This window comes from Phascolarctos cinereus, unplaced genomic scaffold, assembly GCF_003287225.1.
Source record: "Phascolarctos cinereus isolate Bilbo 61053 unplaced genomic scaffold, phaCin_HiC Scaffold_1;HRSCAF=81, whole genome shotgun sequence".
Taxonomy (NCBI): Eukaryota; Metazoa; Chordata; class Mammalia; order Diprotodontia; family Phascolarctidae; genus Phascolarctos; species Phascolarctos cinereus.
Genome location: NW_027555514.1, coordinates 64,290,298 through 64,305,917, shown reverse-complemented (window position 1 = coordinate 64,305,917; position 15,620 = coordinate 64,290,298). Strand labels below are relative to the sequence as shown.

The 15,620-nt window shown below is 41.4% G+C and overlaps 1 protein-coding gene across 1 annotated transcript; it reads left to right on the top strand.

The window, feature by feature from the left end:
* The first annotated feature begins 1,542 nt into the window (after window positions 1–1,542).
* On the top strand, window positions 1,543–14,465 carry LOC110202190 (uncharacterized). Its single transcript, XM_020978229.2, has 4 exons — window positions 1,543–2,354; window positions 6,038–6,576; window positions 7,503–7,569; window positions 11,981–14,465. The coding sequence occupies exons 1-4, from the start codon at window positions 1,601–1,603 to the stop codon at window positions 13,498–13,500; spliced, it is 2,880 nt and encodes a 959-aa protein (XP_020833888.1). The 5' UTR covers window positions 1,543–1,600; the 3' UTR covers window positions 13,501–14,465.
* Window positions 14,466–15,620: the final 1,155 nt, after the last annotated feature.

Here is a 15,620-nt window from a genome sequence, read left to right as displayed (position 1 = left end):
GAATTTACTACATGTAGCTGTTACATATTAAGAGACATAATCTAATTCAAGAAATGGCAAATTTCTTTAATTGCACATTGTGTTTTGAGAAATTCTGTTAGATCTTTGATTTATATTTAGATATTCTTGTAGGGCTTTCATGAAGTGAGGTGGTAATTGTCATGCTTAAAATTTTGGAATTTGCTTGTAATATATTAATAATTATGCACACCAATAAGAGAAAAACTCGGAAAAAAAAATCTTGGTTTCCACATTTCTTCCTGATGTCCTGAAGTTTCAAAGAAAGATGCCAGTTAATCCAGAGATCATGGTCGGTGCAATTGTTTAATAGACTTCATTGATTTTTTTTCTGTGAAAACTTGCAAAAAGATTGATGTGCTCATAAAAGTTAGAATCTTTATTAAGGAAGCTAAGAAAAATAATTACCAGAGTACCCATTTTATTACATTGTATTGAAAATATTTCCCTTTCTACCTATAAATCTCATTTTCATGGAACATGAGATGTTTTAAACCAATTCTCTGAAGTTTTTGAAAATATGCTTGACGTAGGTCTTCTAATAGATCATTAATTATATTGATTCATTCAGTCATATATTAAAAATATTTATTTTACAAGGGGCCAAGTGCTATGACCTGGAAAGCTACAGCATTCAAAAGTGGAGATACAACTACTATAACATAAGAAAACTGAAGAAGTTGTTTCCGCTTTAGGTCTGCTACTTGTCTTTCAACCTGACCAGGCCTCTATAGGAAAGTTGAAGTCTCATTTGGAGCTGTTTCAGGGTTTGTTTTGGGAATATGCTCAGCAGCAAGTTTGTTTTAAGAAGGTCGCTGGTTCGCAGTTCCTCATGGGATTGAGCGAGTTTCTTTCTGGTGCCTTCCAAACCTTACATGTGGGCTTGGGATTTATAGGGTTAAAGGGAGGTGCTTGGGAAATCTGATGCTAAAGAAGTCTTAGGAATGTTACACATGTTACACATCCCCCTGCCAGCCTTTCCCAGCAGATCGGTCACACCGGGGCTGCTGCAAGGGGAAACTTGACTCTCCCATCCTTTTATCACTGCCTGGACCCTGCAGACTCTCAACTTCTAAGAGAACCTTTCCCAGCTGTTCCCTCTGCTCCTTTCCTCAGGTAAAAAACAAGTTAACGAATATGCAAACAAAGCTTTTTGGAGGTGATGGAGGGATGAATGAAGTTAGCATCGGGCCACCAGAAGTTCCTAGGTTTGGGGTGAGCATGGGGGCAAAGGGATGACGCTGGAGGGAACGCCACCCTGGCCTGGATAGTGGAGTTGGGCAGAAGGTACATCTCCAGATGTTGCAAGGGGCTTACAACTACCCTGGGATTTCTTCAGCCCGGTGCCTCGCGCCCAACTTCTAGCCAGCTCCTTGAATAACTGGGCGGACAGCACTGGGGGCCAGAACCGTTTTGAAGGCTTTCTTTGCGAAACCTTGGTCCTTCCTTAAGGCGAGGCCAACAGCTGGAAGGGGGCTCTGGGTGAGTGTTGGGGAAGCCTATCTACAGACCGCGCGGCCCGCGGGCTCTCGGGCCATTGATCCGTCCATCCTCTCTCTGTTTGCTCTTTCAGGTGCCCACCATGCGGGAGGTGCGGCGGGGCTGGCCCGGGGGCGGCGCCCGCGGGGGCTGTTACGGCTACCTGGGCCTGTGCTTTCTGTTGCTAGGAGGGGGCGGCGCGGACCTGTGCCTGGGTCCTGCGTGCGACGGCGGCGGAGGGGACGCCGAGCCTCCGCAGCCCAAAGCCCCGTGCCTGCAGCCGGGGGCAGCCCGCTGCCCGGGGAGAGCCGGCCGGCCGTCGCGCTCCTTCCTGCACAGCGCCTCGGCAGGCCGCAGCCAAGTCCAGGTCAAGCAGCCAGTGCAGCCGGCCCCGGCCCCAGGCTCCTCTTCTGCTTCCTGGGGCCAGCCCCGGGTCGCCGCCGCAGACCCCAAGCCGCAGGCGCTGGAGCGAGTCGCCGCCAGGGGCGCCCTGGAGCCGACGGCCCCGTGCGCCCCGGGAGCCGACTGTGCCGCCGCCGTCGGGGCTCCCAACGCCGGGGCTCCCAACGCCACGGACCCCGGCTCCCGGGACTGCAAGGGCCTAGAGTGCAGGCTGCCCCCGTTGAGGCTGGCGCGCCAGAAACACCGAGCCGGAGGCCGGGCCCCTGCCCTCCAGCAGCAGGGTGAAGGCTGCGCGGGCGCCAGGCCCGGGCTGGGACCGGGAGAGCCCACCCTGCTCCGGGTGACGGAGCGAGCCGCTCAGTTCATCGGGGAGGTGTCCCCTGAGCTGGCCCACCCTGCCCCTGAGCTGGGGGGCGCAGGCCTTGGCGTGCAGCTCACCTGCGACATCAGGCCAGGTGGGTTGGGGGGAGAGGGAGACCGCTGTCCTGGTGGAATTGCCTTCACTTCTCTTCGTCTGACTCCGGAGACGTCACTTACATTCTTAAGAGGGCTCAGTTTCCCCTTCTGTAAAACTAGAATCACAATATAGAACCCCTAATCTGTGCTCCCTGAGGCATAAAATGGTGACGGGGAGAGAAAGCTACTTCAGAGTCAGGTAGCTGTGTGACGCTGGGCGAGTTAATTAATCTTTTAATGCTCTAGACAATTTTTGTAAGAATGTATATTGCTGAATACACATTGCCTATCTGCTTTGGTTGAAAGAGGCCCTTCACTGGGACTGCACTGCACAGATGAAATTACAGATCAGGACCCCGCCCCCCCCCCAAAATCTGCCACCTTAACTACATGGTAATAATTTATGTAGCACCTACTATGTGCTAGGCATTGTGTTAAGTGCTTTATAAATATCATCTCCTTTGAGGAGCTATCACTCCCATTTTACAGTTGAGGAAAGGTGGCAAAAGAGGAGATGAAGTGATTTGTCCGATGTCACACAGCTAGTGGCCGAGATTGCAATTGAACCCAGAATTTCTGACTCCAGGCGAGACCTCTCTATCCACTGTGCCACCAAGCTGCTCAATAGGTGGGTGCCATGAGCAAATCATTGACCTTTCTGAATCCTAGTTTTCTCATTTGTAAGATGGGGAGAATATTTGTTGAACTTACCTCACAGGGTTGCTTTAAGCATCAGATAAGATAATGTAAGTGAAGAGCTATGTAAATTATATTATTATTTTTAATAGTTTTTGGTTACTACTGCCTTACGTCTTAATTTTATTATTATGTTCAATTATGTACAACCTCTTTCAAATATTTATTTTCTTATATAACCTATGAACATGTATGTTCTAGGCTTTCAATTTCTGGTATTTTTTTAAGTATAAATTGTAGAATACTCCATTGAGAAACATGAAAAAGTTATAACCTTTTTTACAGTTTAAGATCTGCTGTCTGAAGCCGACTAAGGCAATGGGACTAGAACCCAGAATTGCCATTAAACATTATTTTCTTTTTTAAACCTATTTTTGGAGGCAGTCAGGTGGCTGGGTGTATCTAGTGCTGTGCCTGGAGCTAAGAAGACCTGAGTTCAAATATGACCTTAGACACTAGCTGTGTGACCTTGGACGAATCGCTTAACCTTCTTTTGCCATTGTTAAGTGGGGGTGATAGCTCCTCAAATGAGATGATATTTATAAAGCCCTTAACACAGTGCCTGCCACAAAGTAGGTGCTATATAAATGCTAGCTATTATTAACACATAGTTGAGGTGGGCAGGCAAGTCACTTAACCTCTGTTCACCTTAATCCACTGGAGAAAGAAATGGCAAACCACTCCAGTATCTTTGCCAAGAAAACTCCGTATGGGGTTCACTTGGACACAACTGAACAACAATCTGATTTTTAACCAGTGAACTTGTTTTAATAATGGGGGAAAGCGGTTTGAGAGCACTAGACTGATCTGGGAGATATGAGTTCTAATTCTGGTCCAGCCCCTAAATAACTAAGTGCTCTGAGCAAATCCATTAAACCTTTCTTTGCCAGCACCATCATTTCTAGAATGATGGAGTTGGAATAAGTAATGCTTAAGAATCCTTCCAGCATGAAAATTCTTTTTGGGGAGCATGGAAGAACTTAATTGGATTTGAATATAGAACTCTGGAAAGTAAAAGTGAACAGACATTATTAGATTATGCTTCTAAATCCAGAAAAAAATTAATTTGAACAATCTTTGGGCATCTTTTTCCCCTGGATTAATTAAAATGGGCTGGGATTTGTTCTAGGCAGTAATTGCCGTGATCTGCAATGGTTTTGCTCAAATGAAGGAGCTTAGATGCCTTATTAAGGGGAAAAGAAAAAGGGGTGTTCCAGAAAATTAATTTGACCAGAATGTTACAGTGCTATGTAAAGATAAAAGGATTTGGAGAAATGCTCCTGGCAAACGCACTCTCTTATTTGTATTTATTTTTGAAAACAGTGTTCATACCAAGGGAGTCCTTAATTATAATTAAGTTTAAAAGAAATTTCCACCACAAACCTCATTTTTTTTTTTCACTCAGGACAACTCTGTGGTCAGGCCGCAGATCTCATGCTTTGTTGAGGGAGATTAGGACTCCCTGGCTGACTGGCCTGTAGGTACAGAGACAATATATTTCTGAACAAAGGCTAATTTTACTCCATTTGAGTGTCTAGTTTGCTTTTTTTTGTTATAGACATCAAAGCATTGATGATCTAGCACATAGGTAAATAATGGGGTAACTAGGAGCACAGGTGGGGTATGGTGGCAGTGGAGGGAACTGTGGTATACTGAACAGGCTTAGCCCATTCCCCTGGAGAAAAAGACTAATGTCTAGCTATGTAACCTTATACAAAACCATTGAGAGTTAGCCCCAGAAGGGGATTTAATTCAATGGGCATTTAAGTACTTACTATATGCTAGGCACTGTACTAGATGTTGGGGATACAGAGACAAAAATGAGAATAGCATCAGTTTGAAAAGAGCTTACATTCTAAGGGGTGGGGGTGGGGAGAAGAGGGATACAAAGCCCCAGAGCCTAGTAGGTGGTAGAAGAGCTTAGGTCGTTTCGCCCCACAGTTCTGTAGTCTTCTATGCTGCTTCCATAACATAACCTGACTAATCAGTTGATTGGGGCAGGTAGGTGGTCCAGTGGATAGAGTGCCAGGCTTAGGGTCAGGAAGACCTGAGTTCAAATCCAGCCTCAGACACTTGCTAACTGTCTGACTCTGGTTTCTCTCAGTGTCCTCATCTGTAAGATGAACTGGAGAAGGAAATGGCAAACCACTCCAGTATCTTTGCCCAGAAAACCCCAAATGGAGTCACAAAGAGTCAGACATGACTGAACTAACCAAAGTTAGTTGATATCAATTGAGTAACCACAGACTATACCGCACTGTGCATCAAGCCATGGGCCTGCCTTCCACAAAAATTATGTCAATAAGAAGGTCGCATTTATCCAGTGAAGAAAGCATGGATATTATTCTTTGCAATTTATAGATAAGGATGTTGAGACTCAGCGCAGTGAAGTGATTTATTTGCTCAAGGCTGTAGTCAAATGTAGGTGACGTCTTTCAGTTCCTTGTCTGGGGCTCTTTCCATTATACCATGTTGCTTCTTCTGTTGCTGTTATTTGTCTGTGTTTTGTATGCCAGAGCTTACTATTTGGACTTCTAAAATATTGGTTAGTTTTGAGCAGGGGTGGGGAACCTGCAGCCCCAACGCCACAGATGGCCCTCTAGCTCCTCAAATTTGTTTGTCCTGTTCACACGGTGAAGTGTGGATTCAGTCAAAGGGCCCCACTTGAGGACCTAGAGGGCCGCAGGTTCCCCGGCCCTGGTTTTGAGCCTTCAATAAATAATTCAAGGGTTACACAGCAGAATAAAGGAAGACAACCTAGGATTTGTGTTGCTGTACAAAGATTGTGTTTGTAATGTAATGTATAAGATTTTTCATCCAACTTCTAGGGCTCCAAACAAAGATGTCTGATCGTTAAAATAATCAGCATTTTGCATTAATATTACATTGCATTGTGGCAACTTAGCATTTTAATGTTATTTATACTAAACAGAAAATTAAGAGCAAAACCATGGGAGATGTAGTCATTTTTTGGGCTGTGTTACAGGAGAAAATGAGGTTCCTTCTGAAGATGCACTTATCCTACAACTGCAGCTTGCTAAAGGACAAGAAAAATTTGTTGAGATGCTAAAAAGCCAGCAGAAAGTAATTGCTGATTTGCAGCACAAACTCACTGAGCAACAGAACATGTTGATTAGCCAGCAAACAGAAATCCTAGAACAACAGAAGAAAATGTATGAGCAAATGAATCTCATTAAGGCCCAGTACAGCATGCTTTTTGACACAGTGAAACAGATGTCGTTCCAGAATTTGCAGGAAGACATCCAGCATTACTTTCAAACTCATCTTCAAGGACTTCAAAACCAGGTCAGAAATCATCTGCAGAAGTCATACTCTGTGCATAAGGTTGGAGTTGACGCAAAAATGATTGATGCTGGAGAAACTTCACTGGACTGTGGCCTTTGTGCAAGTGATGAATTTTGCAATTTCCAGAAGACACCCTCTCAGTGTGAAAAATGCACTCTTTGCCCTGCTGGCTTTTTTCAAATGGCTGAATGTTCTGCAAACACTGACCGAATCTGTCAGGTAAAATGTTACACTTTTATAGATTAGAATTAGTGACATTTTTCAAGAATTTTGTAAGGCATTGGGAAATTTTACTCAAATTCAATTGAAGTCGCTTTCCAATACCTCTTATCACCTTAGAACCCTTTGTTCTAACAGAAAAACCAATACAGCAACTGTATCTGACAGTGTAATCCAATGTTCCGTACCCATACTCTTTCACCCTTGTACCAAGAGGAGGGGAGTGTGTGTGTCTCATCGTTGGTCCTCGAAAACCAAGATTGGTCATTGCATTTATTCTGGTGTGTGATGTATTCTAGTGTTGTTTTCATTTTACATGATTATGGTCATTTTGTATATTGTCCTCCTGGTTCTTAGCATGGTCTTTGAATAGCTGACATACAGTTCCTTAGTAAGTCCATATTTGTTGCCTTGCTGGCAATTTGTTGTAGGTCCTGCTTGGAAAAAAAAACCTTTTTACAAATTTAAATTGCCAGATATAAATTCTAAATATAAATTTCCAGAATAAATTTCAAGTATGAACTCCAGACATAAATTTCCAGAATAAATTCCAAGTATAAATTTCTGATATAAAATAATTTTAAGTTTTATATTTCTAATAATAGAATTTTAAGTTTTAATTTTAAATCTTAAGTTTTAAATAACAGAAGACTGCACTAAGACTTTGGGACACCCTGTATAAATGCTCCATTACTGGATGTGTAAACAAAACATAACTAAGGAATATAGTTTTCGGTTTTAAATTTCTTTATCTTGCTGTAATTCAATAACAAAATTATATGCTTTTTTAAAAACAAGCTTGTTTTAAAAGTGAATCAACATTATAAAGTATTTCTATCCAGCATTCATATTTGGTCATATTTATAAAATGGTATTTTTTAATATGTATTATTATATTTACAAAATGAGATTATTTTATTTTGCAGGACAGGGATGAATGCGTTGAATCTCCGAATATTTGTGGTGAAAGAATAAAATGTCTGAACACCCCAGGTAACCTTCTGTGGACTGTATTTCCTTTGCATATATCTCTGTGTATGACAGACTGGAAAATAACAGGTATTTTCAGATTAGCATTAGACATTTTAAACCCTCTTGATTGTGTGTGAATGATCTGCTTTGGGGATTTGCTGCGGGAAATTGTGATCCCAAATTGCCTTCTCATAGCTACTATGTATCCTTGTGGGAGTCTTCCTTCAACCATCATCATGTGTGTCTTCAGGGAATGTGAAGTAATTTTAATATTATCCCAAGTAAAATATAATTAAGGAGGCAAACTTGGTGCTGACAAGTCCTGCAGTGCCTTCCTGAGCCAAAATCAAAATGATTTTAAGATTGTTTGGACTTTTTGATGGCTTATACCATTCCTCTTCTTCATTGCTGTCGATAGAGATTACTGTCTTCTTTTATACATGGATGGATACATTGCTATGAGGTGTCCCAAAAGTCCTAGTGCAGGTTTAAGCTTGAATAGCTTAAAGGTTGACTACCCATCAATCAATCAATCAACGAGCATTTATTAAGTGCCTGTTATGTTCCAGACACTTTGATAAGCACTGGAGACAAAAGTACAAAGGACAAAGTTATTCCTACTAGCAATGAACACATATAGGCTTAAATAGCTTAAAGAGGGACACCCGGTGTATATACTTTTCTATGTATAATTTTTTTTGTATGTACATATGGGCATATGCATATGGATACATACCTGTAATAGTAGACAGGCCCTGCACCTGTAATTTCAATGAAGTGGGAGCCTCTAGGTGAGGAAATTCCTTCTTCTAATGCAGGTGGATGCCTTCTCTGCGATTTATGGTCTTGGACAGTTGTACCATGCACCGAATGTGGAGTTCAGAGAGTATACCAGAGTGCTGACAGTGACTTGTTCAGGGTCACACAGCCAGTTTGTGTCAGAAGTAGGACCTGAATTCGCATCTTCTTAGCTCCTGTCTCTATCTTCTATACCACATTGCCTTTCAATATTGTGTGTATGTATACACATTTGTAAACTATATGTACATATAAATCGTTTATACACAAACTTATATGTATGTATTTATCTCTTTGTCACTCTCTATCTATCTGCCTTTCTCTGTCTCCTGTTTGTCTCAGTTTCTCTCTCCCCCACCCCATCTCTTTCCTCCTCCTCTTCTCTCCCCCAGGCCCATCCCCATACTGTCATGATCAAGGAGAGCCCAGACCTCCATTTTTTTTTTCCTTTTCATAATCATGCAGCTGACTTCCATTTATTGTGGGGAAAACACATGAAATCTTCCTTTTTATTGGTTTTTAAAAATTTTTTTTTTTGGTGAGACATTTGGGGTTAAGGGACTTCTCCAGGGTCACACAGCTAGTAAGTATTATGTGTCTTAGGCTGGATATGAACTCAGGTCCTCCTAATTCTGGGACTGGTGCTCTATCCACTGGCCATCTAGCTGCCCCTTGAAATCTTCTGTGAAAAGGAAGCTCTCCTCCCACACTGTTGCTTCATGAAGAAAACAGGGCGCGAGTTTGCAGTTATGGTTAGAGGAACTTGGGGAAGGGAAGGTCATGAAGTCACTTGATTATTATCTCCAAATGCATGAAGAGTTTCTATGGGGAGGGTGTTGTTCTGTGTTCTCTCTGTCTAAGAAGACTGAATGAGAATGACTTGAATTTATATGGTGCTTTAAGGTTTGCAAAGCACATTCCTCAGCTGAAATGAAGTCCTGCTTCAAACCCACACTGACCCTGAACGCATCACTTCTCCTCTCTCAGTCTCCCAAGCAGTTCTCTAATTCTGTTAATTAGCAGAGTCGGTGCCAGTTTGCATTAGTTGGGGAAGTTCCTCACCTGGGTTCCTTAAAATGATGAAAGCACAGGTCCACTAAAAAAAAAGATGGCAGTAGGGGGAAAAGAATTCAATTAAAGTGAGAAATTGCTTGGTTGGGTATAAGGTAGAACTTCGTTTACCAAAATCAGTAAAATGTTGGAATAAGATATTGGAGGATTTTATAGAAAAAAAGGTAGCCACGTGTAATGGATTATTTACTAAATTATTTCTAAAATAGAAGAATAAACTAATCCATAACTTGAGGTCCGTTTGATTTTGTGATTTCCTTTTTTGCCAACATAAGGGCCTTAAGATTCCCCAGCAATGGATATAGTTGGAGGTTTAGATATTTGTATTTGGAGAAGGGCATCCTATTGCCTAATCAGCTCAGTTTAGAGATCAACTCAGTAGGCTATTCACAATCTTTTGTAGACTATAAGCTCCTCAAGGGGACCTTTTTTTTTTGTTTTGTCTTTATATCTGAAGTACCTTGCATGTAGTAGGGAATCAAAAAATACTTTTTGAATTGAATCAACTTCTAATACTTAAACACCCAGGGAAGAAAACTTAGGTTTATTTGGTATGGAATTAGAAAGCTTCATTGAAATTTACTGCTACGGATTTAGAGTTTGAACAAGACTTTGTGAGAAGAAAAAATTAGTATTTATGGTTCACAAGGCTGTCTCTCCTTCCCTCCTCCTTTGTTTTTCTCTCTGTGTCTCTCTCTGTCTCTGTCTCCCACTTTCTCTTTCCCCTATCCCTATTCTCCTCTTTATGTAATATTTGAGTGAGGATTTGTCTCGTTCAGCAGCTAAACATTTTCTACTTTTCACTATTTTGCTCGTTTGTCAGAATAAGAAAAGAGGATCCTGAGGTTATAGGGGGAAAAGTAATGGTACCTACTGAGCAGGTGTTTTACCTAGAGTTCACTGGGAAAAGCCCACAAGGGGGGCCACATGGAGGGTGGTTTTAGGCCTGCTATGTCACTGAGTTAACTAGAGTTCAGGGGTAACTGAGAGTTGTCCAGTCTGCCACCAGTCAGTGTCTTGTTTGACAAGATAGATGTAGGGAGTATACATATGTCTTAAGTCTAGAATACAGTTAATGAGGAGCCCAGGATGTAGATAATGAGGTAGGGTGGTAGTATAAGTAGTCCAGTGGGTAAGAATGTCTTTATGACCCAGTGCAAAGCCAGTTCAAACCAATAATTCCTTCAGGTGCTGTTTGGAACTGCACCAGGGAAAGAGATAAGGGTCTTGCTGGGGCCCAGTCATGAGTAATTGCTAGGCACGGTGTCCTTGGGCTGAGGAGAAACTGTCAGGGGTAGTGTTTCTGAGGCTAGGGAGAATTTGGGGTCCAAATACAAGCACCCAAACACAAGCACCCAAGCACCCCATCACTATGAGTGAAAATAGAAATTAATGAATGAAAAACAGAGAAAGGGACATGAATATCTTTTGTACTGAATTATGGTGGGGTCGTTATCAGGTTAAGGAAGCTCTGATATCTCTTGTCAGACTATGACTCCAGATGCTTCTGCCCTCAATTCTTCAATTAGAAAAAAAAAATAGAAAATGTTTCCATGACACTGTCTTGTGGTTCTTACCCTCTGCTTTGTCTTTGGGGGCTTCTTGAGGAAAATACTACATTGCTTCTGTGCTTGGAATTGAAATCTTGGCCTCTGGCTTCTGAGTTTTTTTTTTTTAACAGAATGAGTGACTAAAGACAAATGAGTCTTTTGAGTCACCTAATTGAGTCTTCAGTGTCCCATGTGCTTTCACTAAGAAAAATTAGGCCTTTACCTAATACTTCATTTTACAATATGATGAAGTTAGACACTAATAAAAAAAGAGAAAACTGAAAGTACTTTATCCTCAGTTAATTTATTCAAGAGACATTTAAATTTTTTTATTTGGTTGTCCGTATGAGATTTAAGTGGTTTTATGTTTCCTTCAAGTTCTAGTCAATATGTAACTAATGACTCTCTTCCCTAATCTGTTAGAAGTCTAGGCTGGACTCACATACAAACCCACATATATGAACAATATAACATGGCGTTATCTTTATTTAATTTAGCATTATCAAATCTTATTGTTGGAAGGGATCCTGGAGGTTCTAGACCAACCTTTTCCCCTTGACGGAATGAAGCTTATTTGTAAGTAGGGGTGTTTCATTCTTGATACTGGTATCCCCAGGGCTTATCAGATTGCCTAGCACATAATAAGTACTTAATACTTGTTAATTGATTGATGATTACCTCGCCTTTACTTAAATACAGCACTCGTGAAAGACTTGCTACCTACCAAGGAAGCTTTATATTATCCTATATGGAACCTTTGGGGAATTAGTTTTTAGCAAACATTGCTCAGAATCCCATAGTAGAGGGAGCTAAAATGTATTGTGGTTTAAATGAGAATCCTTAAAAAGTTTTCTGCAGAAAAGATCACACTCTCAGTGTACTTTTTTCACTTCTCACTTAAAGGCTTTATTTTGATAGGGCATTTCAATAGTTAAAATTCTGAACTTGCATTTTCCAAACTATAGGTCATTAAAAAATATTCCCCAAGTCAGCACTGTTTCCCTTCCGAACAGGTGGCTTCCGATGTCTGGGCATTGCGGAGAAGGAGGCCTCTCTAGGGTTTTGCGGGGATGGTTATTTCTTCAATAGGGAAGTGCAAGAATGCCAGGCTTGTCGGGAGTGTGAAGATGGAATGGTGGCTCTCCCCTGCTCTGCAATCATTGACACCGTTTGCTCCGCAGCCAGTGAAACCCAGCTCACCAAGTCTTGGGCTGCAGATCTCCAGCTGCCCTCAGCAAAGTCTGCCTCTGTTCAGGTCTATCCTGGCTTAAATCTTAAGTTAAAAGGGAAGATGAAATTCGATATCGCCTTCGTTGAGGACAACAAGCTCGTCTTCAGGCAGCATGGGTTACTCTGGGTTGACCTCAACTTCGCTGTGAAGCACAACTGTAGGAACTTTCTCCAGCTCTCCCTCAAGTCAAACAGCAGCGAGCAGGGGTCTGAGCTCAGCGGAGTTCGCATCGAACAGCCAGAAGGAAAGTATTTCCAGAGCGCGAGCTTAAGTAGTGCTGCCGAAGTGGAGCCAAGCCAGACCCTGGCCGTGTTCTTGAGAAGCCCGAATCAGTTCTGCAACCAAAGCAAAGATTTAAATGTGTATGACCTCCACAAAGCGCTCAGCTTGTTCTGGTTGTCCCATGACACGGGGGCGGTGGCCATGAGTGCACAGATGTCCACAGCTATGCATTACCAGACCAGCTACCGCCCAACATTTAAAATTAATTCTATTTCTGACCCGTACATGATAAGCTTATCTCACGATGGAAGAGGGATAAGGTTCACCGAAGCTGGTGTCATTAAGTTTGTTTTCCTCCAGGCACTGTACTCCATGGGTCACACTTGTGTTCGAGAAGGCTTTTCCTTGATTTCCTACGTCGGCAGGAATGGTACCAACGTAGAACTGATGAACACGTTCAAATCTGGAGTAAATTACCGAGATACTTCTCTGTCTGCCTCTGGGGCAACCAGAGTCCAGGCTGGAGATCAGATTAACTTTGAGATTTTCTCGCCAGCCCAGTGTAGTGTTCGCTACTTTGGGGACAGCTTGGGCGTGAGTACATTTAGCCTCATCTGGATCCCATCTGCAGTTTCTACTGCTCTTTCAGCCACTGTTTCCACTACAGGCCTGCCTACTGGAGCTGTCAGGAACAAATTTTTGGATTTCAAACTTATCACATCCAATGAGAAACAGATACAGCTAGTTTCTTCTGGACAGTTTGCTCAGAGGTATTTCATTTTTACAGAGAAGGGAGTTGCCAATGTTGCTTTTAACCTAAAGTTGATCCATTCATGTAATGTGATCAAGGTTACCTTAAATCAGTTGATTCAGGATCAGACACACCCAGCAGCAATTGCGCAGCAAATTGGAGGTCAGATGCCAGAGGGAAGCATGTGGACCAGTGTGAGCCTCTGTTCTTCTTTTGAAGTTCACAATGGTACAATGATCTCCATTTCTCTTGACTGTGTTCGGGGAAGGATCAATCAGATTGCTCATGAACGTGGAACGGGTATATCAATTTTATGGATCTCATCTTAACTTTTTTAGGGGATAAGAAAAACTGATGGGTAGCTCTGAAGGTACTCTGTGGAAATAGTTTGTGAAAATGCACATGGTTTTATAGAAATATCCTTATTTCAAGATGTTAGATTATATATACAAAGAGAAGACTTTCTTTAAAAAAATTACCAACTTGCCTGTTAATATTTACTCCCTCTAAGAAATGGAGTTATAGACTCTTGGATTCAATTTGGGTTCTAGTTTTGACAGCATAGTCCTATTAAATACAGGATTTGTGTAAAGATCATGAGAAAGTTAAATGAATAAAAACAATTTGCCACAGAAATTCAGTACATTTCAGTTCAGTTCCAACAACTCTGTACTTGGTTGTGTTCAACCAAGGTGGAACTCATGTGCGTGTTTGACTATGGCAGATAACTTAAGACTTAAGGTTGGCATTGTCAAGTTAAAAAACTCTTGCTAAAATTTCAAACTTAATGTAAGTATGAAGTTCAATTTATAAATACAAACCTTAAGGAAAGCATATTAATTATACTGACTTTTATTTATTTTAATCACTATTTATTTCTTTTGATATTGTTTTTTTTTAAACCTATTTTGGAGGTTTTGTTTCTCTTTTATTTGTTTATTAACTTCACTCTTATTATGAATTCTTGCACTTTGTCATGTCATGCATTGATTTCCCTTTGTGAATTCTCTTTTTGGAAACTTAAAAATAGAGGTGACCCCTACTTTGTGTGTTTACTGATTATTATGGCCCTAAGGATTGAATTTTTTAAAAAAAATTGTGTTATGAATCACTTATGGGATTAGTACAAGGGAGAAAGTGCCCTTGCCGTGTGCTGACCAGATTATCAGCAGTAAAGGTAGAGGTTTTTGTTGAGATTGCTCCTTGAGAGCAGGGTTTGTCTTTTATCTTTGTTTGTATCTCTAGCACTTAGCACAACTTGCATATTAAGCACTTAATAAATGTTTACTGAGTACTTATTTGTGAGCATTCAGATTTTCATCCAAAGGTCCATTTCCATCCTTGCTGTGGAGTGTTGGGTGGTAGCTGTGTTGAGAACAAGCTTTGTGATTAGCTGTTATGGGGAGGCTAGGATGGAGCTCATCTTCCCATCTTCTGGTTGGCTGATCATATACTTCTTGGGGTCAAACCATGACCCTCCACTAGAGCAGTGAACTAGAGTGGGTAGAATGCCAACCTTAAAGTTAGGAGCACCTAATGCACACTGCCTTTGTGATCTTGGCCACTTACAAGACCTAAGTTAACCAATGAAAGAAGAGAAAGTTCCCATACCTTGTTTGCACTCAAGCAAGCCCTACTTCTACAAGTATACCAGGATCTTCAATATCAATAGAGAGTTCAAATTTGTCACTAGTTCCTGTTCTGTCTGGCCAAATTCTGCTCACCGTCCATTGATACACCAAGTAACAGTGTTGGGGAAGTGAGCCAATATATCTTTGCCTAGAATATAGACTTCCAGATTTATCTGAAGGATGTAGAAACTCTGTGTCCTCCTTTTGATATAGTTTTAAGATCCAGACTTGTTAGAAATGATCTATCTCATTGCCTGAGTGGATTTCACCTTTAAATTTGTCAGTAGGACAGCATCACCAAAAACATTGACAGTACTGGATCATAGATTCAGAGTTAGGAGGGATCTTGGAGGTCATTAAGTCCAATGTCTTCATTTGACAATGAAGACACTGAGGCGCAAAGGGAATAAGTGACTTATCTAAGGTCATACAGCAAAAAGTAGCTTGGGGAGGTCCTCATACTCCAGATTCAGCATTCTTTCCAGTGCCCTGAACTGTATTGTCTCTCCCCAGCTCCACATGAAGAGATCAGCTATATGTATATGTATATGTATACTTTTTTTTTCATGGATAATGCTTTTCATGGTTGGCGTATTAGAGGATTAACTTGTGAAAAGATAGTCACCATGACATATTTGGATGATCAATAAAGGAAACTTGAGGTCTGTGAAGCTGGTTTTATTTCTAGCCCTTTAGTACCCAGTTTGGATGATGTCCTTACTCTTCTTGCACTTCAGGTAAGCTAACCAGTTTTCATTAGGTCATTCAGCCATAGCTCTGCCCTTCAGCCTGTTTTCAGGAACCACCAACTTAAGATA

Excerpts from the sequence above, each read along its gene's own strand:
- LOC110202190 (XM_020978229.2), top strand. The coding sequence starts at position 1,601 with ATGCGGGAGGTGCGGCGGGGCTGGCCCGGGGGCGGCGCCCGCGGGGGC. Across the intron at positions 6,577-7,502 it reads ACACTGACCGAATCTGTCAG|GACAGGGATGAATGCGTTGA; the intron begins GTAAAATGTTAC and ends TTTATTTTGCAG. Across the intron at positions 7,570-11,980 it reads AAAATGTCTGAACACCCCAG|GTGGCTTCCGATGTCTGGGC; the intron begins GTAACCTTCTGT and ends CCTTCCGAACAG.